At 31.3% G+C, this 28000-nt stretch overlaps 1 protein-coding gene across 1 annotated transcript; it reads right to left on the bottom strand.

Moving 5' to 3' along the window:
- Positions 1 to 14: 14 nt before the first annotated feature.
- LOC134725500 (adhesion G protein-coupled receptor L2-like) lies at positions 15 to 28000 on the bottom strand. The gene is made up of 26 exons (XM_063589370.1): positions 27869 to 28000; positions 26050 to 26176; positions 25097 to 25216; positions 24030 to 24341; positions 23044 to 23364; positions 22411 to 22476; positions 22106 to 22222; positions 20999 to 21105; positions 20446 to 20604; positions 19046 to 19147; positions 18424 to 18634; positions 17929 to 18078; positions 17053 to 17128; positions 16426 to 16546; positions 14927 to 14988; positions 14066 to 14189; positions 13516 to 13625; positions 13069 to 13165; positions 10506 to 10674; positions 10172 to 10238; positions 4865 to 4925; positions 3778 to 3863; positions 2552 to 2678; positions 2169 to 2210; positions 1390 to 1500; positions 15 to 190 (listed from the first exon to the last, which is right to left on the bottom strand). Exons 1-26 carry the CDS (start codon positions 27875 to 27877, stop codon positions 50 to 52), a joined length of 3195 nt encoding a protein of 1064 aa, XP_063445440.1. The 5' UTR covers positions 27878 to 28000; the 3' UTR covers positions 15 to 49.

Genomic DNA, 28000 nt, shown 5'->3' with positions numbered 1-28000 from the left:
TAACAATGTTTGGTTACAAAAAGAATATATTTATTAATTAATGATTGTATTACACAGTTGTGATCATTTCACAGTCTGAACCTTCAATTTCCTCATCTGTACTGGCTTCGATTTTTGGTTTCCGTTTACGCACTTTCTCAGTCGACTTATGTGGACTACGTTTTGTCAGTTTGATCTTGTCGAGAGGTTCCTGAAATAAAACAAAATTGTTTTTCATGAAAATAGTTATAGGAAAATCACTCTTTGAAAATAAGAGAAATTCATGAGACATTTACGCTTTGTTAAATTAATACTTTCACATTCTCTTCTCGTAAACTATAAATAGCTCTTGTTTACAAACTTCTTGATTTATGTTTAAAGACAATTTCTTCAAATGACGAACAGTGAACTGCTTGGACACTGTATACCAACACTTTGATATACAGACATGGAACATTCTTCATAAATTATATGCATTTACAAGTGAATTTGATTACTAGTATATACCTTTAAGGGCATACGATACAGTTACAGGGGAGGTGATGACGTTGCTAACGTAAATTGTTATTTTAGCGACATCAAACTATGACTTATCGGGAAAAGATTCATTTTTTGACTGATTTTAATCATTCAAACTTATATAACTTAAAAACGAGTTCGTGGACCCCTCTTTTTTTAAATGTCATTTGGTTTGATTACGCGAGAAGATTATGTGTGCCAATTTTCATAAAAACGTAAAAACTGGATTTTGTTTTAATTTGAGAAATATACAGCAAAAAATTATGTTTTTTTTCTACCTTCATGAACATTTGATAAATATGGGTTATTTCTGAATGAAAAATGTATACATTTTTAGAATACTTATAAAAAACAGAAATTACAAATTATTTAACAAAAAACAATTTGTGTTTATCTTTTAAAATAAAAAAGTGATGTCTTTCTTTCGAAAGAGAAAATACAGTCACAAATTCGAATTTTCAGCAAATATACAAATTTCGATCTCATTTTACTCAAAAATTAGCACATGAAGGTATATTGTTTATTACATATTTGATTTAATCAGGTAAAAATAGTACATATGGAAATTTTTATCAAAATGTATATATTGGATCAAAACTGTATCGTATACCCTTACGATGTTAAACCGTTATTTCTGAACAAACACTATAGAATTTTGATTGTTTCTGTTAACCGACTTTAAAAGGTGAAATCTAATAATTATTTGTCGTTATTTCGAAATATTATGATTGTTTTGACTCGTCCAACTGCAAATAGAAAACTTATTAAAACAGCTACATAAAGAATTTAACAACCATTCAAAAAAGAACAAAATATCTTTAAATATATATAAATTAAATGAAATTGCAGTGAAAATGAATGTTAATTTGCGATTCCTATTATACTATGTACCTTTTCAATAACATTAAACGATGTTCCTGATCCCATGGATCTGTCATCTGTATCCGGACCCTGTACCAGCAACGTCTTTGTTTTCTTCGTTGATTTTAATATGATGCTGATCTATTTTAAAAACGTTATAGTTTCAAACGTTATAAAAAAGAATAAGCAACTGAAATGCATGACTGCAATATCGTGATTTTGTTGCATTTTGAATATAACTGTTATACTTATCATAGGTTTTTACATAGCCCCACTCATTATATATAGAAATTCACTGCAAATTACAATGCGCTTTTTCAAATTCATTTGAACTTAAGCGCATGAAAGTAATGTAGTATAAAGAAGTCACTATTGTACCTATTGTTTTGTTTTAATCAAAGTAAATCAATAGTTCTCGCTGATTTCGGTGCGCATTTATGTACTAACATTCGACTGATGAGTTTGAGCTTTTTGATTTTGATAAAGAGTTTTTATTCCCTGAGAATACCACCAGCCTGTAGTCATCACTTTTGTGTTGACATAAATAATCATTGATATGGTCTTAATTATAAATTAACTGTAAACAAAACTTTGATGTTTTAATAGTACTTAGGCTTTTCTTCCTCAGGAATAGATTTCTTTAGCTGTAGTTGAGTTCAGTTTTTAAACTATTTTACTTTTTTCCCCAACTGAACAATTAGAATGTAATCAGAAGGTCAGCGATGAAAAAACACCTCAACACATGATAAAATGAGTTGAGCTCATATACTGTTTAATATGGTATGTGATGACATTATACAATTACTCACCTCTTCGTGGAGAAACAGGTAAAATACTATAAAAAATGAACCCTGAAATTATGATAAACAATATAACCCAGAACAATTGAAATAGAAAAATAGGTTCTAATATACTGAATTTATATAAACAGTGAAAGATTGTGTTTAGTGTATATGGATAAAATAAACCTTTGTGAAATAAACACATATCTTGTTGAATGAATAACCCTTTGCAATGTGTTATGTATGTTTTTTTCATGCCAAAAACTAATTTGAGATATGGACCATGAAGTCAGCAGCTCAAAACAGCAACAAAAAAGACAGCTGTATATTTTTATTTGTATTTTTTCTTTATATTAGGTTTTATAATTAAAGATATTGTTTTAAATGTATATCCAGAATTAAATACAGACCTGAAGACAATTCATCAAGGCATACAGATACTTCAAAATGGCATCATGCATCTTGAGTGAAATAAATGCAAAGGACCATACAACCGTTACTAATATCAACTGTGTCCAGAGTCCTCTCATGTGGATTCTTCAAAATACAAGAAAATGGTTTAACAATATTTATTTCTGTATTCTTACATACTTTTTTTTATATTAGAGAAACATTCAGGGACAAGATTCATACGTTGGTGTCCTGTATCTTAAAATTCAAAATGGTTAATTGCTTAGTTCACATTTTTGATTTTTTTTAAGGATATTTTACTTTTTTCATAACAAAATTAACAACAGAACAACTACCTCAGCTATTTGCTTAAAAATTGAATTCGTTATACTTTTTATTTCAAAATTACAAACCCCAAATCAAAAGAATAAAAAGAAGTTATCTTGGTAGTATATTGTTTAATCATACAACATGTGCCCATCCACTACGTGCAATTTACAATGCTCCTTTTTGTTGTGATTGTAATGGCTTTATACATGGGTCTTTATGATACATGCTAGTACTCTTCGCCGTTATCATGTAGAATTTAAATCATTTTAAAATTAAATTCGAATACTACATTGTATCACAGCCAGTTCGTGTCCATATTATAAAACTATTTACTTAACCTGACCAATAACCCTTTCCATCAAATAAGAAAAATGTTTCGAATGCTTGAAATAATTTTACCTCAATTTAGTTGATCAATGATGTGTTATTATCGAGTGAAGTTTCTATTACCGTTTCGTGACAATTTAAAAGTATGTTGCTGGTATCAGTACAATAGTTATCAAAGGTATCAGGCTTATAATTTAATACGCCAGACTCGCGTTTCGTCTTCATAAGTCTCATCAGTTACGCTAAGATTAAAATACTGTAAACCAACTTATTTTCGCGACTTTCGCAAGTAGAAAATTAACGCGAATATAAATCGTCGCGAATATGTAAAACTTGAATCTTTCCTTATTAAACTATATCCAGAAATTAGAAAATCGCGAAATTAAATAGCCGCGAAATAGTTTACAAAGGTTGAAACGCGAAATAAAAATATCCGCAAAAATAAGTTGGTTTACAGTATTTATAAAGCCAAACAAGTGCATAGTTTAATAGCACTGAGTACCCAAATTGCAAAACAGCATGTCTCTAAAACATATCTTATAACTAGACTTCAGAAGTAGCATCAGCAGTTGCTAAATATTATACTTACGTGATGATTTTGTTCGTTTTCTCACTCTTTGTGTAAGAATTTTCATTCTGTTCTTTTGCTGTGAATATCATGACCATTATGTTTACCTAAATTATGTAGTTTCCAAATTTTAGAATCGTTAAAAAAAGAACTTACGGTTTAACATTCACAGATATAGTATGAAATTAAACAGCACCCGTATTTTTTGGTCAGCAAGATATAGTTAAGCTGAGCGTCAAAAGTATTGTTTTCTTTTTGACAAGAAGACCAAGGTTTAATATGACGTAGTTATTCAATCATACAGTGCATAAATCAAGCAAGTCGGACAATATCCCTAATGCGATTCGAAATGAAGAAATCACTAGTCACGTGCATACAAAACATCTCTGTGATATTGGACATGTTTCTATTTTTAAAAAATGACTGACCTTAACTATTTATGGTGGTTTGGAAAGTACAGGAACATAAAATAAATGTGTAAAAACTATGGAGCTATCAAATGTGTTCAAAGTATTAAATTTTGAAAGAACTTATTGTGTGAAAAAAGTGATTTTTTACAACTATGAGCCGCATCACGAAAGAATACACTAATTTACGTGAAAAATTATCTCACTTCGTACCGCGAAAATTTAATGGATATAGGAAGATGTAATATAACTGCCAATGAGACAACTCTCCATCCAAATAACAATTTACAGAAGTAAACCATTAACCACATTTGGAAAATGTCACAGCTTCAAAACGAGCTAGCATACATATCCAAGTTTACTGTGTGTGTTACATTTTAATGTTGTGTCGTTGTTCTTCTCTTGTATTGAATGCGTTTCCCTCAGTATTAGTTTACTACCCCGATTTTGTTTTTTGTCCATAGATTTACGAGTTTTGAACAGCGGTAAACTACTGTTTCCTTTATTTAAGATATCGACTGAGCTACAGGAAAAGATAACGTTACCATTACCGCCTATGTAAAAAAAAAATACAGATAAGTGCTGTAACTGTTATTTGAAAGAAAAAAATTAAAATGCCAGGATGTTTGATATATTTATTGATGTACTGTTTATATTGTTCCGCTGGTAACTTATTCTATCTACAACAGTAGTTAACTCACCGCAATGATTCCTACAGCTGGTCCACAGAAAAGCCATAGATTATCCCAGTCAACCCAGCACCTAAGTAAAAATAGGTACTTTCAAATAAGTCAATATACACCAATGCAACACCATTTTATAATAACAGACATAACATAGATATATAGTTTGAAGCATCAAATGGAGTAATGTGTTTCAAATGTTACATGTTATATTATAAAAGCTAAATCAAAGTTAACAATGAATGTGTCTATAGGTCACTACTACAATTCGACATTTTCTTTGATTTAAAAAGTTATTTTCAATAACGAACAAATGGATCCATTACAAAGCCTTGGCGAATAAATTAGACACCGAAAACATATATGTGTAAGTAAAAAAGTGCGTTTTCTTTTATAAACGCAACAAAAAACAATCTTGTGAAAAATATATGCCGAGTATACTCCATTGTTTTATTTTATATAAAATCATTCATATGCTGTCGTATTTTGTCACGTCTTGTTTTGTTATAATTCACTATTTAAAATGTTATCAAAGCCAGATTCTTATTATAGTTATATTGTAAAAAAAATATCTTAACTTAAAACAAATCGTGTAACTAGGTTGTCATATTGCACTCTTATTGTGTTTGTTAAAAACTACAGGACATCAGAGTATCACCAAAACGATTTTGACATATGTAATTAACAATACAGAACACTTTATTTGTATGAAAAACGTATTTCATATCAAATTTGCAGTTCATCTTATAGTTCAATGTAATAAATGAAACGTCCATCATATTTTATTTCCTGGCAATGGTGAAGCAAATCGTGTGTCGCATTGTGACATGCCATGAGTGACCTGATGTCTGGTCTTGATAAACGATATTTTCTTCTAAAGATACATTCGATGGAATCATAAAGACAGCAAAAGAAAAGACTTGACTAATCCTTAAAAGTCGTTTATGAAAATCATTTATAAGAGGTGGAAAGTATCAAGGAGGCATAAAAAAGTCGAATAAAAAATGGATCAATTCGAAAAATATCCATATGAGTTATATGAACCCTACCGAAACAGGGGTAAAACTATTCTCCAAAAAATGTCAACATTTCCTGCTCCATCTGTGATACCAGCCGTTTTATTCTTTAGACGTTGATGAATCATACCCAGTGATTAAGTAGAACATAAAAACGGATAAGTAAATGTATCTGCCATTATCCGAAGATATTTTAATCATTTATCATGGGAATTTCCTAAAGGTTGACTAATGGAAAAAGTTTGAAATGTAGACACGAGTTAAATGATAATGTATACTAAAAAAATAGACTATTGTAAGCAGAAGAAAAAATAATAAAAAAAAAATAAAAGCACGCACCACCCTTTGAAAACAAAACCCGATATTCACCAAGGTGCTCGGACAGGGCAGGTAATATTTTTTAGTAAGTCGTGATCGGTGATAGTCGGTAAAAGAGGGACGAAAGATACCAAAGGGACAGTCAAACTCGTAAATCTAAATCAAACTGACAACGCCATGGCTAAAAATGAAAAAGACAAACCGAAAAACAATAGTACACATGACACAACATAGAAAACTAAAGAATAAACAAAACGAACCCCACCAAAAACTAGGGGTGATCTCAGGTGCTCCGGAAGGGTAAGCAGATCCTGCTCCACATGCGGCACCCGTCGTGTTGCTTATGTGATTACAAATCCGGTAAATAGTCTAATTCGGTAGGTCAAATTCATGAAAGGGAAGGGGTAACAGTAACAGTATCAGTAAAGACGACATTGTGGCTACGGAAAGTCAACCATATCTGTGAAAGGTTATTCCATAACGATGAATAAAATCATTAGGGTGTCCTTAAATGTGGAAGGAATAACTTTTATCTTTGGTACTGACATTATTTAACAATCTTTACTAAAATTGACGGTTTATAATTTTGATATTATTAAGAAACTAAGGTTTCAACTCCCTCATGCAAAGTTGGCTTTAGATGGATTTGGCTATTTATTTTTGGTATTTTTTTTAACAAATAGCTCTTCAATGGTTTCGGTACTTGAACATCTTCAAATGTTTGGCTTTGAGCGATCCTGATGAAGGTAAATCCAGAAAAGCGCTTAGGACGCAAGAAATTATTAAATGTATTGTTTTCAATTTTTTATCATTTGGAATGTAGGTTTGTTAGCCTCATTGTAAGCAACAAGTATCTAACAAGAAAAAGTAAAATCACAAAAATACTTAACTCCGAGGAAAATCAAATCGGAAAGTCCAAATTCACATGACTAAATCAAATGACAAAACATATCAAATACGAATGGACAACAACTGTCATATTCCTGACTTGGTACAGGCATTATCAAATGTAAAAAATGGTGGATTAAACCTGGTTGTATAGCGCTAAACCTCTCACTCTGTTGAAAATCTCATCAAATTTCGTTATATTTACAATGATGCGTGAACTAAACAGAAATAATAGATAAACTATGGACACAGCAGTCGTCATTGTGTAACAATTTTAAAAAGAACAATTTAACAGAACACAAAAACATCTATCTATAAACACATTCTTTGATTCGCGTATTTGACGTCAGAAAATTTTCTACGTCACATATTTTTGTCGTTCAATTTTTATACAAACAATTTTGAAATAAAACATGGGTAACGTTAGCATACAGGGTTAAAAATCAAAAGTATGTAAGAATTAGAAAACATGTTATGAAATGTAAGCTCTCAAATATCTTCATCGGCTGGGAATTAAATAGTTATCAACCAATCCTTTACTTAATTACTTAATGTAAAGTCATCAAAGAAAGCAGGCTTATTGTTGTTTTGAAAGTTCGTTAATCGAATCTCAATTATCAGTTAGCCATTGTTATAATATTGTTCGTTTCTGTGTGTGTGTTGCATTTTAACGTTGAGTCGTTTCTGTTTTCTCTTATTTTTGAGATAAGACGTGGCACGGTACTTGTCTATCCCATATTCATGTATTTGGTTTTGATGTTATATTTGTTATTCTCGTGGTGTATTGTCTGTTGCTTGGTCCGTGTCTGTGTGCTGTTGCGTTTCGGTGTTGTGTCGTTGTTCTCCTCTTATATTTAATGCGTTTCCCTCGGTTTTGGTTTGTTGCCCCGATTTTGTTTTTTGTCCATGGATTTATGAGTTTTGAACAGCGGTATACTACTGTTGCCTTTATTTACCATACTAATACTTCACAAAGTCAGACGAGATGAGTGTATTTTTAAATCCACTTGGTCGATGTCACTGTTGCTGGAAGTTTGCTTCCCGGGCATATCATAAGCCCTGTAGTGCCATGAATTATCAATAATAAAATAACGGTTTACATATCTTTGAATTTAAGAAGCTTTTAATCCTTGATGGATAGATTTATATTAACCAGTAGCTATCAAATCAACTGCTAGTATGCCAAATTAATGTTAATGAATTATCTCATTGGCACTCATAACACATCTTATTTGTATTGCGGGACCAAAAATTTCAAAATGTTGAAAAAATCTTTTACATGTTTTCATGGAGGAAGAAACAGTTTTTTTTTATATTTGTGCATCCTATATTGAACTGAAGATGCAGTTTATTACCTATTTACTACTAGGAAAATTACCCTACTAATTTCAGCACGGAATTACTGCATATTGGGCCATTGATAGTTACCATAGGGGACGAATGTCGCCAGCGTGGAGTTGACCCAATAGTTGTTAAATGTCATCAAAGATACCAGGCTTAACATTTTAAGCGCCTGATTTGTGTTTCATCTACCTAAGACTCAACAGCAGTGTATTTCAATTAATCAGCCGGACTTAACTGCATGTCTAGTATTATTTGTGCTAAATTTGTTTTGTTGTTTTAGTGATCAACGAGACAATGTTAACAGTTGTACCCCAATGTTTCTACATTATGGCGTTCTGTGCGACTGGCTTACGTGTGGGAACTTTAGCTAGTTATAAAATCATATTTAGTCTACCATTTTTGACAAAAGGAATACCTGTACCAAGTAAGGAATATGAACATTTCTTTAAAGTGTTTGAGCTTTTGATTTTACCATTTGATCAAAGACTTCCTGTTTTAAATTTTCTTTGAAGTTCGATATTTTTGTCGATTCAAGAGTTTGTTTCAAATTGAATTGGATATATACTATCAACATATCCATCAATCTCTACATTAACCAATGAAGGGGCATTGTATTGAAAGCAGAACATAATAGAGGCGTCTGCAGGGTAAAATATATGAACTAATTGTTACAGCAGTTAAAAAGTAAAAAAAAGTACTTCAATATAAATGTATATGCAATATTCATTTGATAAATCCTTGGCAAAAGTAATATTCTAACATGTCTTCCTTCAAACGCTTTGAAAACACGTCCGTGGTAAAATTTGAATATACTGGTTGGGCTGTTCCGATCGTACTCTGATTTCATATGCTTTTTAATGAATGAGTTTACCTTCGCCAAAGAACCAAGACGTCAGAATATATCAGCAATTTACAGGAAAGTACACGCTTGTGAGACCAAATATCATCACAACAAGAAAACGTAAACAAACGATGCTTAAATGTGTTTTATAAGCCATTGTGTGTATACATATAACACAAATAAATAAAGTTATCATTTACAATCACTCAAACCTGTCTAAATACGTTAATGTTAATAGTTTAAGCATGACACTTATTCAGTTTGCTCCGTTCTTTTACGTCAATTTATGAGTGCGTTTATTAATGGGAACGGCAAATAATGCCTTCACCTAGAGCGCTTCGATCCGAAAGAATTGCCGTATTTGTCCTTCAGTTGTTATCCATTCGTTTTATGTGTTTGGACTTTTGATTTTGCCTTTTCTTTTTTAATTTTCCTCGGAGTTCAGTATTTTTTGTGTTTTTACTTCCGTTTTTTTCAAGAATACAAAGGGCCAACCCGTGGAAAAAATCATGATATATGCAAGCCCCATGATTTTTTTCTTAAACATTAAGTATGACATTAAACTTAAATATTAAACATGAAAAAGGCAAATAGAAAGCAACAAGATGAGTAAAAAACTTTAAATTTACAATGACAATCATGATAATGGTCTACATGTCATTCCATCTAGTAGTCTGTGATTGCCGGGTCACAAAACAAAACCCATCTCAATAGGAAACTATCTAAAGTTATTGACTTAATAATAGATTCATACAATTTGGCTAGTTCATGCAATTGAAGATATTTATAACAAAGTTCAGTGCTGTCAAATCAGCTTTTAAAACCAGTATTTTCCATATTATGCCGAGTTATTGTGGTTAATGCTTACAATATATTTTTAATATCACCAGTAAAAAAAAATATCATTTTGACACTTACATATCCTTAGCATAATAGCCATCTCCTTGGGAACCGATAAAGGCTCCCACTAAAATGCCAGGAATTACTGAAATATAATTATACAAAAAGTTATGTCAGTGCCTTTCATTTCTAATGGTCACAAACGTTTAACTGTTTTTTTAAAAGATTTGCCACTGATTATTTCAAATAAAAGTAACAGAGCGGTTGGAAATTAGGAGTAAACACGAAAGTAGTATACCGAAGATTGTTTAATGAATCTGTATTTTACAAACAAACATTAACCTTTGATATAATTCAACACAAAGACTAACAATAAAAGAAAGATAACTCTAAGTATATAGAAGGTACTTACCCCATCCTAGAAAATAATATCTAACCTGTCCACCAGATTCATTCAGCTCGCCGTGGGAATGTGCTGAGTAGGTAATTACTATGTACAAATTAAATGCTTCATTCATCAACCAGGAATATGTCGACAGAAAGAAATAATGAAGTAATACTGAGCTGATTTGGCAAACTATCTGTAAAAGAGACGATAATCAAATACAGTTGTGGACAAGTTCATTTATATACATATTATCTATTTGATAGTATTCCCAATTTTGTACTTAGTTTATATCTGTTATATCTATGTTACCCTATATTATAATGATCTTACTATATTGAACATATTTTGTATTATATGGTTCAATGAATCCAAAATACTCTATTTAGGCTCTTTGATATTTACTCACCACTGGCTATTGGACAAACTACCTTACTCAATAGTTGTTTTATCTGGTTCTATCTAGTTAAACAGTTCACCTTTTGACTATATATATTGTACTTTTTAACTATATTGTCAATGCAGAATAAGAAACACCAGAAACAACATTAAGAGCCGTAGCCAGCATTATAAGGTATTTACATTTAAGGGTTTTTCAAATTAGTTTATGGTTAAATGTTTTTGACTTCAATATTTTATTTAGTTTCATTTACTTTTCTAATTGTATTTCAAACTTTATATATTCTTTTTACCTGTAATTAACTTTCAATGTTATATGTCTCGGTTATTGTATAGAAAGGTATATACTATGAAATTTATTTTTATAGTATATACCTTTCTATACAATATCCAATTTAGCACATATTTACAACTTGAGTAATCCTGTAATTAGTCTATTGATATGTTTTGGCTGACTGGATGTAGCTCATTTACGTAGTTTTGTAAATCTTCTCACTATAATATCATTGTAAAAATGGGATTTTAAAAGGCCCTTGACTTTAGAATGTAAAGAAGGTAGCTGCTGGTGTAAGTATGTTTATTGATTTAAAGCGTTGTTTTATTATACATATACTTATTTACATGGTAAGATGACAAAATGAATTGATCAAGAGCAGGCAATTCTTAAATTGCAGTGAAAGCTTTACATTCTTAAAAACATTTTTTTTAATTTCACATAAAACCTAAAACTATCTTGAAAATGCTTTTGAATGAGTACAAACAGTTGGATCCCCCTCCCACTTCTTTTGTTGAAACACCTCTTAAAAATGCCTGAATCTGCCCCTGGTATGTACCCATAGGAAGTCTAGTGTATAGTTTATATGCATGAAATATTTGTCACTGGACATAAGACAACCAATTATCGACCAATTTATGACTAAATATATCAAATTGCTTTATTAATAGTTTCCCTTCAAAAGATTCATGGTTGACTCTTTTTGTGTACAAAGTAATTGCATGGAACATAAAGGATTACAAATTTTAAGATTTAGTTGTACTTTAACCAAGTTATAAAGCACCATAATTATTACTCTTCATTTTAATGAAAGAACCTTTTTTAATTACCAATACAAAATTCAAATCAAAAGATTGATTAGTAGGATGTTAAAAATCTGTTTGAAAACTAATCACAAACTATTTAGTTAAATTTGGAACACAGAATTTATTTTAAAATAGCCAGTAGCATTTTTTGTTCTAATATCTTGATTACAATACAATGAAATCTTACCCTTGTGGTCATTCATGCGAAGTTACTTAGTACATGGGAAAAGTATGTACTATGAAAATTAGAAGGCAAATACAAGCAATTTGATTGGACGAGAAGATGTAAGTATGTGCTAAAGTATTTTATAGAGTAGTATGGTCAACTTACTTTAGTGAACAGTTTTCATTTGCATTGATTAACAAATTGTTTACATTCAGAGTGGTCATTTGACTGCATTTTGCATTATTATTTATTTGCAATTGTGTAATTAAACATAATATACATTATTTTCTACACAATGATATATTCATATGCATTTATATGTAAAGTTGTATTTATTTGTCATTATCTGTATATTTCAGATCTGTCGTTGCCTTCTATTATATATTATATTTTTTTAAATATATGAACGTTCTGCATAATTTATCTGAGCCTTATTCCACCTGGTCACATAGTAATACTAAAACAAACTGTGGAGGAGTTTATACATTAGTTGTATGCCTAGAAAATAAAACAATAACACGATGGTTGCTACACGTTATGTTCTGCTCACCCACCCGTGCCACATGATATTTCATTATTTGGGAGTTTCGTGTTGCTCAGCTTTAATTTTTATGTAGCCATCGGTGGAATGTCTGTGTGTTCGTCATGTCTCCCTATTTGTCATGTTGTCAGTTTTCTTTGGCTTTTGATTTGCTTCTTATCTCTTCACTAACTATTTCTATTTCACCTTTATACAATTAAACAATGTCATCTCCTTTTCCGTCTGTTAGCCGATGGTTGATAATTGTTTCGTTGATAGTTAATCGTCTCTCAACTCCTACACAATACACAAATACGTCTTCTATTGATTTAAGGACTTGCACAATGATACGGTAGAAATGAGAATCGTTCATACAGTTTCTAGATTGAAATTAAAGAAATGGAGAGATATGGAATTTGTTTTACCTTATAGTCATACAGATCTATTCCACACATAAATAGTTGGCTGAATATAATTGACACGGACAGATTTTTATGAAGGGATGCTGTGCATGATGTAGTTCTGAAATAAATTAATAACATCGGTTGAATATGTTGCATCATGATTATATTTAAATATTATTTATTGTTGATTGTTTGAATGTAACTTAAAAGTTAAAAATTGAGAGCAATGTATTTAAAAATTTGTATCAATTCATATCTGAATTTTAAGTCTACTTTTAAATAAATTCTATTCAAACTACAAGATTACAAAAGACTGTTCTAAAACTCTAAGTTTTCTAAAGCATCATCTTACCAAAGTGAAGTAAACTATTATCTGTGATAATTATTGTCTTACTAGAAATGATTTTTAATGAAATATGTAGGAAATAAAATTTAAGTACAACAATATTTGTTAATCTATATACATACTTATAATAAAGATGAACAACAAGTGTGGCAAGGCACATGAGAGCCGAAGCTAGACATCCAAGGTATGAAGCAACATTCATCAATATAGGTCGTCTATAACCTTTATCCCACTAGAACAGAAGCATTCTATTAAAGTTTCATAGATCTATTAAAATTTGTTTAAGAAATGTACAAATACTAAATATTACTACCAGTACAATATCTTTTTCATGTTTTACAACTTTGTTGTTTGTATACTTTATTTCAAAGGAATGCATTGCAAAAAGCAATCCATCGTCATGAAAAGAAAAACTCAACATATCAACACAGGTTCTTCGACAATAGAATGAGTCAAATTTAAAAATGTATGTCTACAAAAGTTGTGAGATGAAAATAATTAAATGGATGTTTGTCTTGTTTTATATAAAAATTGAAGTATATGTTTTGTATTTTAAGCGCTGCGTATGTTTTACTATCGCAAATAATGTTTTAGTAATTATAATTGTTATTTTTGTTCATATTTAAAACCGAATGTTTCTCTACAAACATATCGAAACGACATGAAACGTACATTGACATTATACATATCTGTTGTTGCAGCAAACACTCCTGGACGTCGGCAATGACAGACTACAGACTTTACATCGAAGTGCTCAACTTTACAGTCATCTGACAACCAAGTCCATATGTATTTTCTGTAGAGAAAATATTGAAAGTCTTTAAATTTGATGCGACTGTCATTTTAGTGAGAGGTTTAGCTAGCTATAAAACCCGGTTCAATCCACCATTTTCTCATTAGAAAATGTCTATACCAAGTCATGAATATGACAGTTGTTATCCGTTCGTTTGATGTGTTTGGACTTTTTATTTTGGACTTTCCTTTTTGAATTTTCCTCAGAGTTCATTTTTTTTGTGTTTTTACTTTTCAATTGAAGTTTTTCTTATTTTAAAACTAAAAACTAGTATATCACTTCCATGTTATCAAATCAATAGTTCAAATAAGAACAGGAGCGTAACAACTGACATAGAAAGAGATGTGTTATGTAGATAAGCGAGACAACCATGCAATAAATGCAATATATTGTAGCACACAGTATATTTATTTCATTGAGCTGTCCCGAATTAATGAAAATAATCAAGTAAGTCAACATGTTTAACTTATTACAAGAACATACAAATTTAAAAAAGACTTATGATGCAGATTTTGTGAAACACCGTTCGTTTCCCATTTACCTCGGTAAATAATAGCAAACAATAAAAAAATTTGCACATTCATAAAAAAGAGAGACATAGCTTTTAATAACAAAATCGTGTTTTTAATATCTGTAGCCTGAGATCATTTTGACAATTAAAGTAGTCCTGTAAAATCATTTTCTGGGTGAGTCCATCTAGTTATCATGCACTTTTTTCTATATTGTTTTTTGGTACTTACTGTGTGCCATTATTCCCTTCATGTCTGACTCTTACACACTCAGGATTGGATATATTAAATGACTGAAACATTCAATAGAGAGAAAGTTAACTTATTATAAGATCAGTTAGAAAAAGGTGCGTTTTAAAACTACAGGTTTAATTATATGACAGTATCGCGGTCATAAGAACTAGTTGAAGCAGTAAACACAAAAAAAAATTGGTTCTTACCGCACTAGTAATCTCTATCACTTTGCTAAAATTACTGTATAAAGATTGCATTTGGTAAATATCTGTTTTATAAAATATGTGTGTAATAGTTTCTTGGAGTTTTATAGTATTCAAAAAATTCAATAATAAGAAATGATTCAATGGTTGAATGATTAATTAAAGTTTGCTTTTCATCTGTTGGTTTATAACTGTTATATAAGAATTATTTTTAAAATTTCAGGAATATGGCCATTGTTATATTATAGTTCGTTTCTGTGTTTGTTACATTTTAACGTTGTGTTTCTGTTGTGTCGTTTGGTTTCTCTTATATTTGAGTGTGAATTCACATTACGATAGGACGTGTCACGGTACTTTTCTATTCCGAATTCATGTATTTGGTTTTGATGGTATGCTTGTTATTCTCATCAGATTTTGCCTAATGCTTAGGTTGTTTCTGAGTGTGTTACATTTTAATGTTGTGTCGTTGTTCTTCTCCTCTTATATTTAATGCGTTTCCCTCAGTTTTAGTTTGTTACCCCGTTTTTTCCCATCGATTTACGAGTTTTGAACAGCGGTATACTACTGTTGCCTTTATATATTAAGGTATTACACTGATACACAATAAATATCATAGGTTGGTTCAGCAAAGTGGTTCGCCATGGATTATGTTGGGGTATTCTGACTGTCACTGTTGTTCGTTGATTATTTTTTTTTTCAATTTGCAGAGAGAGTCTGACATCTCGTTTAAAGTCCGAATTCCAACCTGAAGCGACTTTTATTTATTAAAATTGCACCGTCATGTGGACGCTCCTGTAAGGGATCTGCATCCTTTAGAACAGCACTGTGATCAATGTATATACTTCGCAGTATTTTGAAGGCAATCAATTGTCAAATCAGTTTAGATTTATATTTTAGATTCAAATATGTATGCATAAGTGTTTTCCCTTTTTGAATTGATCATGAAGTGTATTTATTATTGGATATTGCCTTTTAATGCATAGCAATATAATATTTCCCACAGAAAGTAACCAAAAGTTAGCGTGCAATACATTCTAATATTGCACTAGTGCAATAAATCTTCAAAATTCATGACGTCATCAATGACAAAATCTTAGTTAAAATCAATTTTTAATTTCAAACATTATATTGCGGTACAATAAAAGGGTTATTGCATGAATATTGGAGAATATTGTCCCTCGTAGAACATATATTACACTCTCAAGCTCGTGTAATATAAAATTCTACTCGGGACAATATTCCCCAATATTCATGCAATAACCCTATTATACAATTTAATACTTGTATACTTACATTCAGAATCGGAAAGTTTAAAATGATAGGCGTTGACAGGTTGTTTACAAATGGCATACCACCATTAGCATGTATGTACACTGCGATGACTGGAGTATTGACATTGTCTTCTTTATTTTTGCTGTACGTGAACATAAATATATCAATGAGTGTGTTTGTCCATGTATATATTTAGTATTGAATAGATTTGTCTTCTTTATTTTTGCTGTACGTGAACATAAATATATCAATGAGTGTGTTTGTCCATGTATATATTTAGTATCGAAAATATTTAAGTAAGGTGGTTTGATATTAAGGCGAAAGTAGTAAGCTCATTTTCAAAACTTCTTAATCGATCAAAATGTTATATTGTCTCGATTGAATCGTTCTTCATTTTTTATATTTCGGGCTTTATTTTGTTTATAACTTGCTATGCAGTATTGGTTTTACTCATTGAAACGATTGTTGATGGCCGTAATATGAACTTAAGTTGTTATATTCTACGTCTAGTCAGTTTATTTTTCATTTGGCATCACGAACTATATGAAAGTTGTTTCTCGTCATCGTCACCATTCCTTTATTTTCTTTATAATTGCCTAATTTACAATTATATAAATGTAATTTTTCCTTAATGTGAAACAATATTACCTTTTATATTCATGTGTTGGAAGATATCTAGCTAGATGTCGATAACGGAAGCTTGATGTTTCTAGGAAAACTATACCTAAAATTTAAAGTTACGTTTTCAATCTAAATCAAACAAATGATCGAACATACAAAAAAAACACACAGACCCCTTTACATACACATATAATAATATTAATGTTTCTTATAACTTGAGCATAATCACTATTGAACTTATAAATATGCATACATATTCAAATTATAAAGAACATCAGCGTTAATAAGAGCTTGCTTTACATATCGCAATGACAATTTTCTATAGAAGAAAACCTAAAGTTGACGTTGAGTTTGTTTTTGTTTGTTTTGATTGGGTTTGTTCTGTTTGGTTTGTTTAGTTGTTGTCTCATAGAGGCATAAAACCTATCAATATGTATTATTAACTGCTGTGATTCAATTTGTATTATTAAAATTAACGATACCAATTTTCTTGCACAAGATGCGCATTTCGCCAATACATGTCTCTTCAGTTATTAACTGCTGTGATAATTCTATCAAATCACAGTATTTATTCATGTTCACGTGAAAGCAACCCAAAAGTCCAATTTTATCGTTAGTATTTGATTATTTTACTGAAGAGAGTTTATCATTACTTGTTTTGTTTTGTTTAAATGATAGTTCTCATATCACTGCCCTTGTTTCATACTTTAACATTTTACTAACAATGAGCTCATACTTTTTTAGGTTAATCAGTCTGAAGAAATGATGTATCTGTTTATGAATTTAGAAGGTTAAGAATGAAGCAATGAGTTTTCTATCGAGTATAAAACAACACTGTATCAATTGGGTTGTGTGTCAACAGAAGATTAGAAACACGTCTTACAGTGCCAAGTCACAACTCACCTGGTACAGCAGATATATTTTCCGTTTCTACCACACTTTGAAGTAGCTCAATACTTCCATATTTGCTAGACATTCCATCATTAATATCCTTGCCGTCGGGGAAAGCAAATCCGTGAAATTGATTGATTCCTTGCATTGTTACTTTGAACTCTGAAATTAATGATAATGTTTTAGGTTTTTTTTTCTCAATCATGTGAACCTACTGTTATTTGTAATACTAAAAGTTGGGAACTTTAATTTGTGCTCTTGATTATTGACATTGACATACCTGGCAAGCATGTCATAACTTCGCATTTTAAAGAAGACAAATAAAACGGATAAACGAGAATATAATTTAACTTCAAAGCTTTTGTAATGCTATCATTATTATTTGCTCACCAAAATGTTCATAAGTATAAAAAAGAAAAAGAAAAGAAACATACAGTTTTAAACCTGTCTGCGAAACATAACATAGGAAACAGACTATTGACAGTAGATATCAATATATATGTGTACCTATGTTTTCTTTTGAAATGATAACATCCGCCTCTTCATAGCGTTTAACTAATCTATCTTGAAAATGGTATTCCAAACTCTTTGCGATGATATCGGCGAATCGTTTCATAACACTCAATAAGTGGTCAGCTTCGACACCAGCAGGTTTAGTTTTGTTCCAACCAATACCGTTCTTACTGCTAAGCAAGTTGTCAACTATACCAATTATCATCTAGTGAAAAAAGTAATAATTATTCAAATCTTCTTTTACTGAGGAGGTTATTAAGATGTGAAAATTGAGCGTTTGCTTAAAGTAAAAAAAATGTTTTATTCAGCAATCATACTTTCATAAGATCGAATATCATTATTGCTGTATAGGCCAGCAATATAGACGACCCGCAATGAATTTAATGTTCATTGATAGGAGAGTAAATAACTTAAAATAACAAATATGGGTCTTTAGAATTCAACAAACACACTACTGTATAGCGTGTATGTTGGATTTGTTGCAATAATCTTTTGCTCTTTTCTAGTCTTTTCTTTTTTTTCGTAGCATAAAAAAATGTGCATGTCCAAACCACTACTTTGATATATAATCCATATCACTTTTTATCCGTATCCTACTTAATGTTTTCAAATTTACCTGTGAAAAAGTATTGGTTTGGTCAACAGTAGGGTAGACAACTCCAATTCGTTCAAACTGTTTATCGCCGTCATTCAGCATCTCTTTATCTAAAACGATTGCCTTAGAAAAAGAAACACACACAATTAATAATGTTAAAACTGTGATAAGTAATAAAAGAAAAAAGTTGTCTCTTTGCTTGTTACATAATTCGGCTCCATATTTTGAGATTTTTTATATGATCAGAAATATATAGAATTAAATTTCTTGAACAATTAATGTTACTTTGCAATTATTGCTTCGTTGCTTTTTATAAATAAAGGCAACAGTGATATACCACTGTTCAAAAGTCATAAATCGATTGAGCGAGGAAAAAAAAACCGGGTTACAAACTAAAGCCGAAGGAAACAAAGGAACAACAAAAACACTGAATTGCAATAAAACAAACGCTTACATACATAGTAACGAACTATTTGATAACATATTCCTACTTGGTACAGGACTTTTTATGAAAAAATATGGTGGGTTGAATTTTTACACGTGTTTCCCTTAATTAATCTATTAAACTTTGCCATAAGAGTTGTTAAATGATTGGCGTGAGAAATTGTTCTTCAGTGCTGTTTGTTTGCATTTTTCGAAGTTGTAACGAGATTCTCGTGGAAAATATCACTAAATAAGGAAAAGTTATTGACTAATTAGAGTATTGGGAAATAACTTATCAAAACAGTACATTTCTAAAGATTTTGTTAAGATAAAGCATGTTCTGACAGAATCCACATACTATTCTGTTATAGTAAAACTGAGCTATTATAACTTTAAATTTGTATAATAAATTCATTTTATTTTTCTCAAATATGAAGTTTCATATGGCTTTCAATCAACCTTAATAAGGATGTTTGCTGCTTAGTTTCAAAATAATGAACTTTCCATAAAACTAGTATACATTGATAGGGGATTGAGGAATTAAAATGTGCTTGTTTTCGAGATATTAGCCATTGGAATCTTGGTGGGAAAATGTTCTCTCTTGATTTTTCATAGCTTAATCTTGACCAGTTAAAGTTCTCAAAAACTATTAAAAAATAAATAAAATTTTATAAGACTTTATCAAATGGCTTATAATTATGCAAGTAAAAGATTTATAAAAAGAAAAATGGGGGTTCATGGGCAAAATTTTTAAGGCATTCAAATGGATAAAACCAGAAGATTTCGAAAATCTGACAAATATTCCAAAACATAACAAGCAAACATCCTTCATAAATGACTCCTAACGAACGTGGTTTACTCATTTCAATAAAAAAAAATAACGTGCCTTATAAACCAATCGACAGCAGTAAATATGGAAGTAAACCAGAACACGACAGGCTTAGAGCTACAGTTGTCACTGAGTATTAGGAATACTTAATAAACCGTTAATCAAATACCTCTGCCTGTGTATTAGTAATGACTTCCAATAAATCAATCACTGTGGCTATATCGATTGGATTGGTGTATATGTTTTGTGCTGTATGATTGAGAAGTTCGTCGGCATATTCTAATATTGATATCTCCTCTATATATGGTCCTGACAAAGACTCTAATATCTGAAATTAAACAGCATGTAGAGAAATTGATTAATTTCACAATTTAATTTTGGCATTTAATTTATTTTAATGATTTTAACGTTTGTTGACTTCCTAACGAGAAGTTTTCTTAAGATAATCGATTTAGCGAAAAGACTAGCTATGTTGTCTGGTTTGCCGTATAATATATGTATACATATGGAAATTGTTCCAAATAGGAATGGAATATAGGAAATTGAATGTTAGAAGCCAGTATGTAGTCTTTAAAATTTGCGTTATAATCAAAATTCTCTTGCTATTAGACATTGAGAAATGTTTAAAGTTATCATTATAATAATTACATCTATCATGAAAGAACTACATAATAATAAAAAAAAAAATTAACTACATTTTTTTATTTTAATTCTGTTTTTACCTGGAACTTTAAGTCTCGCAGTTCTTCTGAAATACAATGATCAATGTACGGTTCATTCCAGATACCCTCATTCTGTTCGGTTCTGTTACATCTTCGGGTAGCGTTACCTTTGACAAATTGCACATTATTCATTTGTGTAAAACAAGTTGATACAAAAATATAGAAAAAGAATTTAAATCGTAAAACATTTGGATGTTATTTGTTATTGAGCTGATTGTTTTCGATGCGCATATGATTATGATGCATTCATTGCGACTAAACTATATTTTGACTTAAGTTTGTAAATTATACCGCATATTAAAATTCGGCACATCATGTTAGATTTCTCAACAAAATTTAAACATTTTGTCTTTTTCTCGGTCTCAAACTACTATATTTTATAAAATGTGTAGCATTTTCCTTCAATATAATTCTATATAAAATAGAAAGAGGAATTACACATTTCATCTTCGAAGATTTATTTCAAAGCAGACGTTTGAAAGGATTCTTGAATAATACCAATTATTCCAATATAATTAAGCATTTGGGTAATCATTTCCAACCTTAATTGTAAAAATAGTTATGTACATGTATGTAAATCAACGAATAAAACAAAATAGAATTATGTTGCTTTGGTGACTTCCTTAATTTTTTTACATATTATATATTTATTCAAGAGGGACAAAAGATACCAGAGGGACAGTCAAACTCATAGATTGAAAATAAACTGACATGGCTAATACAAAATGATAAACAGACCAATAATAGCACAGTAGACACAACATAGAAAACTAAAAACTAAGCAACACGAACCCCACCAACAATTCTGGGGGTGATCTCAGGTGCTCTGGAAGGGTTAGCAGATCCTGCTCCACAACTGTTTAAATATCAATCTCAATATACATTTATATGTTATTTATTAAGAGTAGCACGTGATCTTTTATAACATTTCAGAGAGAAAAACACAATAAAATACTGTTAGAGAAACTCATAAGATTTGATTGAAAAAGATCAAGATACAAGAAACAGAGAAAAAAAATTGCTTGACCCACATTTTTTTAAGCAGTTGTCCGAATAACTAGATATCACATTGGTGGTCATGAATATACTATGGCAGAGATAAGTTACCTTCCTGGAATTCAATTTTCTGATCTTCATTCCCAGGACATTGTACTGCAATAGTATTCACGGCAGGTGTTCTCTTCCATACTATATTTTCAACTATTTCTTCATTGCACTGAGCTCCTGTTAAAAATTATATTTAAAACTATTACAAAAATATAGCCAGTATCTTTATTATAAACTTACCATTAAAACAGATACAATATCAAGACATTCTTCCTTATTTAAAGAAACGTACGGAAAAAACTTAATTCTAAGCATTTTTAGTCACTGTACATTGTTGATCATTCTATCATTGAAACGTTACTAACCTATAACATCACTGCAGTGCTTGTTACAACTGGCTGCCCCTTCCTCATCAGAAAAACATTCCTTTTCTAAAATGAAAAGAAGGATCTTCAGCATTCAAACACCAATCCCCAAGTTTTCATATATGCTGCACTAAACGATGCATTTCTTTTCATTGGATTTTATTAACATTTGCCTATTGTGTTTGGAAATCATACAATAAACTCATCATATATATCAGGACTAAATTTTCTATATACGCCAGACGCGCGTTTCGTCTTCAAAAGACTCATCAGTGACGCTCGAATCCAAAAAAGTTTCAAAGGACAAATAAAGTACGAAGTTTAAGAGCATTGAGAACCAAAATTCCTAAAAGTTCTGCCAAATACAGTTAAGGTAATACATGCCTGAGATAGAAAAGCCTTAGTATTTCAAAGTAACAAAGTAGCTTTATTTAACAAATTAACTTTATTTTACATAGTAACTTTATTTAACAAATTGAATCAATGCGTTTGTCAAAACTGTGATAGTTGTATCTCATAACTACCATATGAAAAAATATTTGTTTTTCATTTTTATGTATTATATAACAAACATAGTTTGCTTAAGCCTTTTTGAATTTTATTTCGCCAATACAGTTTTCCCGTGTGACTCACCATAAATTCCTGATGGCCATCTCATCCGCATGGCTCCTCTGGTTCCAATTCTAAAATCAGCCCATTGGACGACGTTTCCACAATACATATATGTACAAGACCTATGTATTTCTTGTGCCTCAGCATGATCCTTTACATCATTCCAGATATTAAGATGACTTATGCCACCAACAAAAGCAAAGTTTGAATTAAAAGTGGAATTTTGTTGCCGAAAAGCTTGTCCCAGTACAAACTCTCCGCCACCAGGAATAGCCTTCATGAAATCATCATTTCTTCCATTTTTTACTTTGTTACCATCCTGATAGAATGTCCATGAACCATCTGTCAAAATGTAAAGATAAAACAGTTTACCAAGATTCTAACTCGGTTTCAAAGCACATACCATACCCAGTCCTTCCTCAGAAAGTATTTCCTGTTGTTTGATTTGAAAATGAATGTTTGGTTGCCCCCAAGAACTTCAATTTGTTTATGAAAAAAAATTAATGTTCAATGTGAACAACCTACTAAGTTGTTATTTTTGCTTGTTTCCTTTTTAAAGAACATTATTTGTTGAAAGAAAAAACTGATTTGCATATCTATTAAAATTCGCTTATACTTTGTATGCTCGGGGAGGGGAGGGTTTATAACTTGTAATGTAGACACTTATCAACGGTTAAAGACTTTACAGCCAGTCATGTTGACCCTGACACTGAAGTTATGCATCTGATTTCACTAACAAAGTACTACCATTTTTATTTCTGTAGCATTTGAATGGAAGGTTTGCCGTCAGCAATACCATTTCATTTTCACTGTCATGTGTACATGTATATCACAGTTCCATTATGGAAACTTCTATAACATTACAACGTCAAAATGTGAACACAGACAACTACTTATCTCATCTTTTTAGTCAACTTTAAAGTAATCAGTACTTAACAAAAGCCAGGTATATTTTGCACATTTATTCCTAAATACATCCAAGTAAAAAGAGAACTAAACATACAAACCTGACGAGTCCCATGTCCATACTATATGAGTCCAGGTATCTTCATTCAGTTTAACACCAGAATTGACCTCATTTTTCCAAAACCGAAGATAAAGACCATTGTTTTGATAGAACCTAAATATTTTATGTTGTTTTAGGTTGTTTGCATTGTTCAATTGATAAGACATGACTGTGCTGTCCTTTCTATTGTCTCCAATTTGAATCCAAAAAGCTATCGTACATCTGTCGAGTCTAGGAAAAGCTTTCCCCAGCAACAGTGTGTAGCGTATGGGTTCTCTTTCCTCAAATACAAATCTGGAATCAATCGCTGTGGCTGTATGAACAGAAAAATGAAGCCAGTTATTTCTGCTCACAAAATGATGATTCAATTTGATTATGCAATTTATGGTTACACTTTTAAAGATTATGAAATTGTACTTCATGCTGTGAGAAAGACATTTTATTTGCACAAATAACGGTTGCATAAACCTGTCTGGTAAATAATTAATGTGGAGAGTCCCACGTGGAATTAATGCATATTTATGTGAAAAATGTACGTCGGGGGAAATATACCTGTAGCTATAATAAAATAGTTGATGTTTAAAGTCCAGTGGCATTGCATTGAAATTTGTTTTTAGTTTAAATGGCATCATTTAAAAAAAATGTACATTGTGGCGGTAAACGAAGAATGATGAAGAAAACATAAACAGAACCGCTTACACTAAAGGCCTTTTAAATCTGCGAACCTCTTTAAGATTTTCTTTGTAGACCTACCAATATACCAAATAAAAAGTGCAATTTAGCACTGGTATTATATTATAATTCATTGATAATGTCTTAATATCTGTACATGATACATCATACATAATTGATGGTTCTTTCTTTTAGAACTTTTGGAGCCCTATACAACAATTTGTGTTCGGAGTGAGACAAGACTGCGTGTTGACGGTCGTTCTTTGACCAATAATGGTTTACTCTTACAAATTTTGACTTGGATTGAAAGTTGTCTTCTTGGCACTTATGCCACAGCTTCTTATATTTATTGAATGTTTATCAATAAAAACACTACATTTGTTTAAATATACATACACATGCACATCTCTGTGTTCCACCTAAATCCTGGACCACATTCACACCCATAACCGTCTGGATGGTTGATACACCGTGGGAAATTGTAGTACCGCTTTTGGCAGGATTGTTTCCCATAATCTATAAAATTCGTTGACATTTTATCATATGTGAATTCAGCTGACTATGCTTACAAGAGGATAAATTATACCAGTAAAAATCAGGTTATTAATCTGTGTAAAAGCAACAATCAATTATTATGAATACTTTGTATGAAATAAAAAATGTTTGAAGATACCAATGTACCAATCATCAATCGTAAATAAAAAGGGGTAACACCAAAAGCAAAACATGTTCCCAAACGAATAAAAAAAAATTAAAACAATCTATTATACAGTATTGTAGACTGATAAATATGTTATTACATGTAGTTAAGTTCAAAATATCCTTTCTGATATTTTTTTCAACATGAACAACATGACGGATGTCACGTGTTGAGCAGGATATGCATACCCTTTCTGAGCACCTGCTATTAAACAGGTTGCTTTGGTTGCGGTTCGTGTAACTCAGTCTTAAGGTTCATTTTGGACACTTTGATTAAAATGGCTAATTTTTCACCTCAAAACTTACTGCGAGTACAGACAAACCTGCACATCTGGAAAAGATTTTAGGCATAGCAGGCCCTAGATAAATAAATTTCAAATATTCTATGTTTTGGAAAAATGAAAGCTGTACTCAGTGCTAATTTTGAGGTGAAAACACAGTCGTTATAGCCAAAAGGTCCACATGAATCTTAAGTTTTATATGTTGACTTTTTATAGATACATCTTTTTTTAGCCATTGCATTGTTAGTTAGTTTTTTACTTATAAGTTTGAATTTCCCTTTTGTTATATATCCCTCCCTCAAAATTTTAATCTAATGTACTGTTCGAAGAAATCTTGTACATCAAATATCTGAATATATAAAAACTTACCCGACTCTGTAATGCTGATCATAAAAAATGAAGCAACTAATACGAAAATCTTCATACTGGGACAGATGCCTTTCAATTCTACAAAGATCGTTTTTTTACCACAAGCATTCCTTTCTTTTAATATCCTCTCTAAAATAATAACATAAGAATCTAAGAAACATTGTTAACTCCGGCACAACATTGATATATTGAATTCATAAAAGATTAATCTTTACCGCAAACGTGCGACAAAGCTGACTATTTCTGCGTGGTATTACAGTTGGCTGTACTGTGGCAATCGAAATGATGCCTACAACGGTTGGATAGCACTACTATCTTAAATATAAATTTAACTCTGACTTAAATAGATGATTTTTTTTTCTTTTTTTGTGTTTTGTGTACTTTACACGAAATATCGACTATTCTTTCGTATTTTTTAGAGAATGAAACTACTATACTTTATTGTGCTTGAATTAATTACTGGTTAACGCAATCAATTGAAATCTGACATTTATTATTTGAACGATTTATTTTAATTTTTACCATTTGTTAAATTTGCAGAAAACTGTCGCAAAAGTGTTCAAAGTATTATACACAGTTTGTTCTTAAAGTCATTATTATCTTTATAACACCAAGCGAATTCATCGGAACAGTGTAGTACGCCACACTGTCTCTCTCTTAACTACAGAGAGACAGAACAGCATAGAACTCCAACCTCATCCCTCGGTTGCTCTCCTTTTCTACTTGACCAGAGTAGCGTCATATTTTGGCTAAACTTATGCACTTACCTTCTTTATCTAGGAGCTAGCACTTTTTCCTTTATACTTACATTCTCCATTCAGCTCTTCGCTGGATCAGACCAGAGTAGCAGTATATCTTTGTATGCAGAACTTATGCCCTTATCTTATTCATCTAGGAGCCAGCACATGCTATCTTTCTCCTGCCCTCTTCTCACTTGACCAGATCAGAGAACCAGTGATTTTTTTGCGGAATATGTGCACTTACCTTATTCATCAGAGAGCTATCATTTTTACCATCAAACATAAATTCTCCCGCCCTCGCTACACTGGACAAGATCATAGCAGCGATGTTATTTAGCAGAACTTGTGCAAGTACCTTGTTCATCCTTGGGGTTTTCACTTTTTTTTCCCTGCATACTTAAATTCTCCCGCCCTCTCTTTACTGGACCAGATAATAGTAGAGATGTATTTTGCAGAATGTACGCACTAACCTTGTTCATCTAAGAGCTAGCACTTATTTTCCTTCATTTTTAAATTCTCTCGCGCTCTCTACACAAGACCAGATCATTATGGCGATGTTTTAAAAGGAGAACTTATGCACTTATCTTGTTCATTATGGAGCTAGCATTTATTTTCCTTCATACTTAAATGCTCTCTAACTATCTCCACTAGTACTTCTCGTCTCCCTTCATAGTTTAATCTCCCGTCATCTCTTTACTGGTCAGACCAGAGTAACGGCGTATTTTTTGTAGAACTTATGCACTTACCTTATTCATTTTTATAGAGCTATCACTTTCCCCATCATGCATAAATTCTCCCGCCTATTCTACACTCGACCAGATCATCATAGCGATGTATTTTTGCCATTACCTTGTTCATCTTGGAGCTAGCACTTCTCCTTTCCCAACATAATTTAATCTCCCGCCCTCTCTTCACTGAACCAGATCAGAGAAGCAGTGTATTTTTGCACACCTTATGCACTAACCTTATTCATCAGTAGGAGCTAGCCCCTCCTTCTCTTGGTAGTGAAATTCTCCCGCCCTCTCATCACTCGACCAGATCATAAGAGCATTGTATATTTACAGAACTCATGCACTAACCTTTTTCATCTAGGAGCTAGCACTTCTTTTCCTTCATACTAATAATCCATTGAAGGTAATTCTGAATGTGTAATCAAGTGATGACAACAATATTCTGTAAGAAATTCTCCAGTATTGGAAATACCATTGATC

This window comes from Mytilus trossulus, chromosome 7, assembly GCF_036588685.1.
Source record: "Mytilus trossulus isolate FHL-02 chromosome 7, PNRI_Mtr1.1.1.hap1, whole genome shotgun sequence".
Classification (NCBI taxonomy): domain Eukaryota; kingdom Metazoa; phylum Mollusca; class Bivalvia; order Mytilida; family Mytilidae; genus Mytilus; species Mytilus trossulus.
Note: the sequence above shows the minus strand (reverse complement) of the source record. Positions and strands in the feature narration are given on the sequence as shown.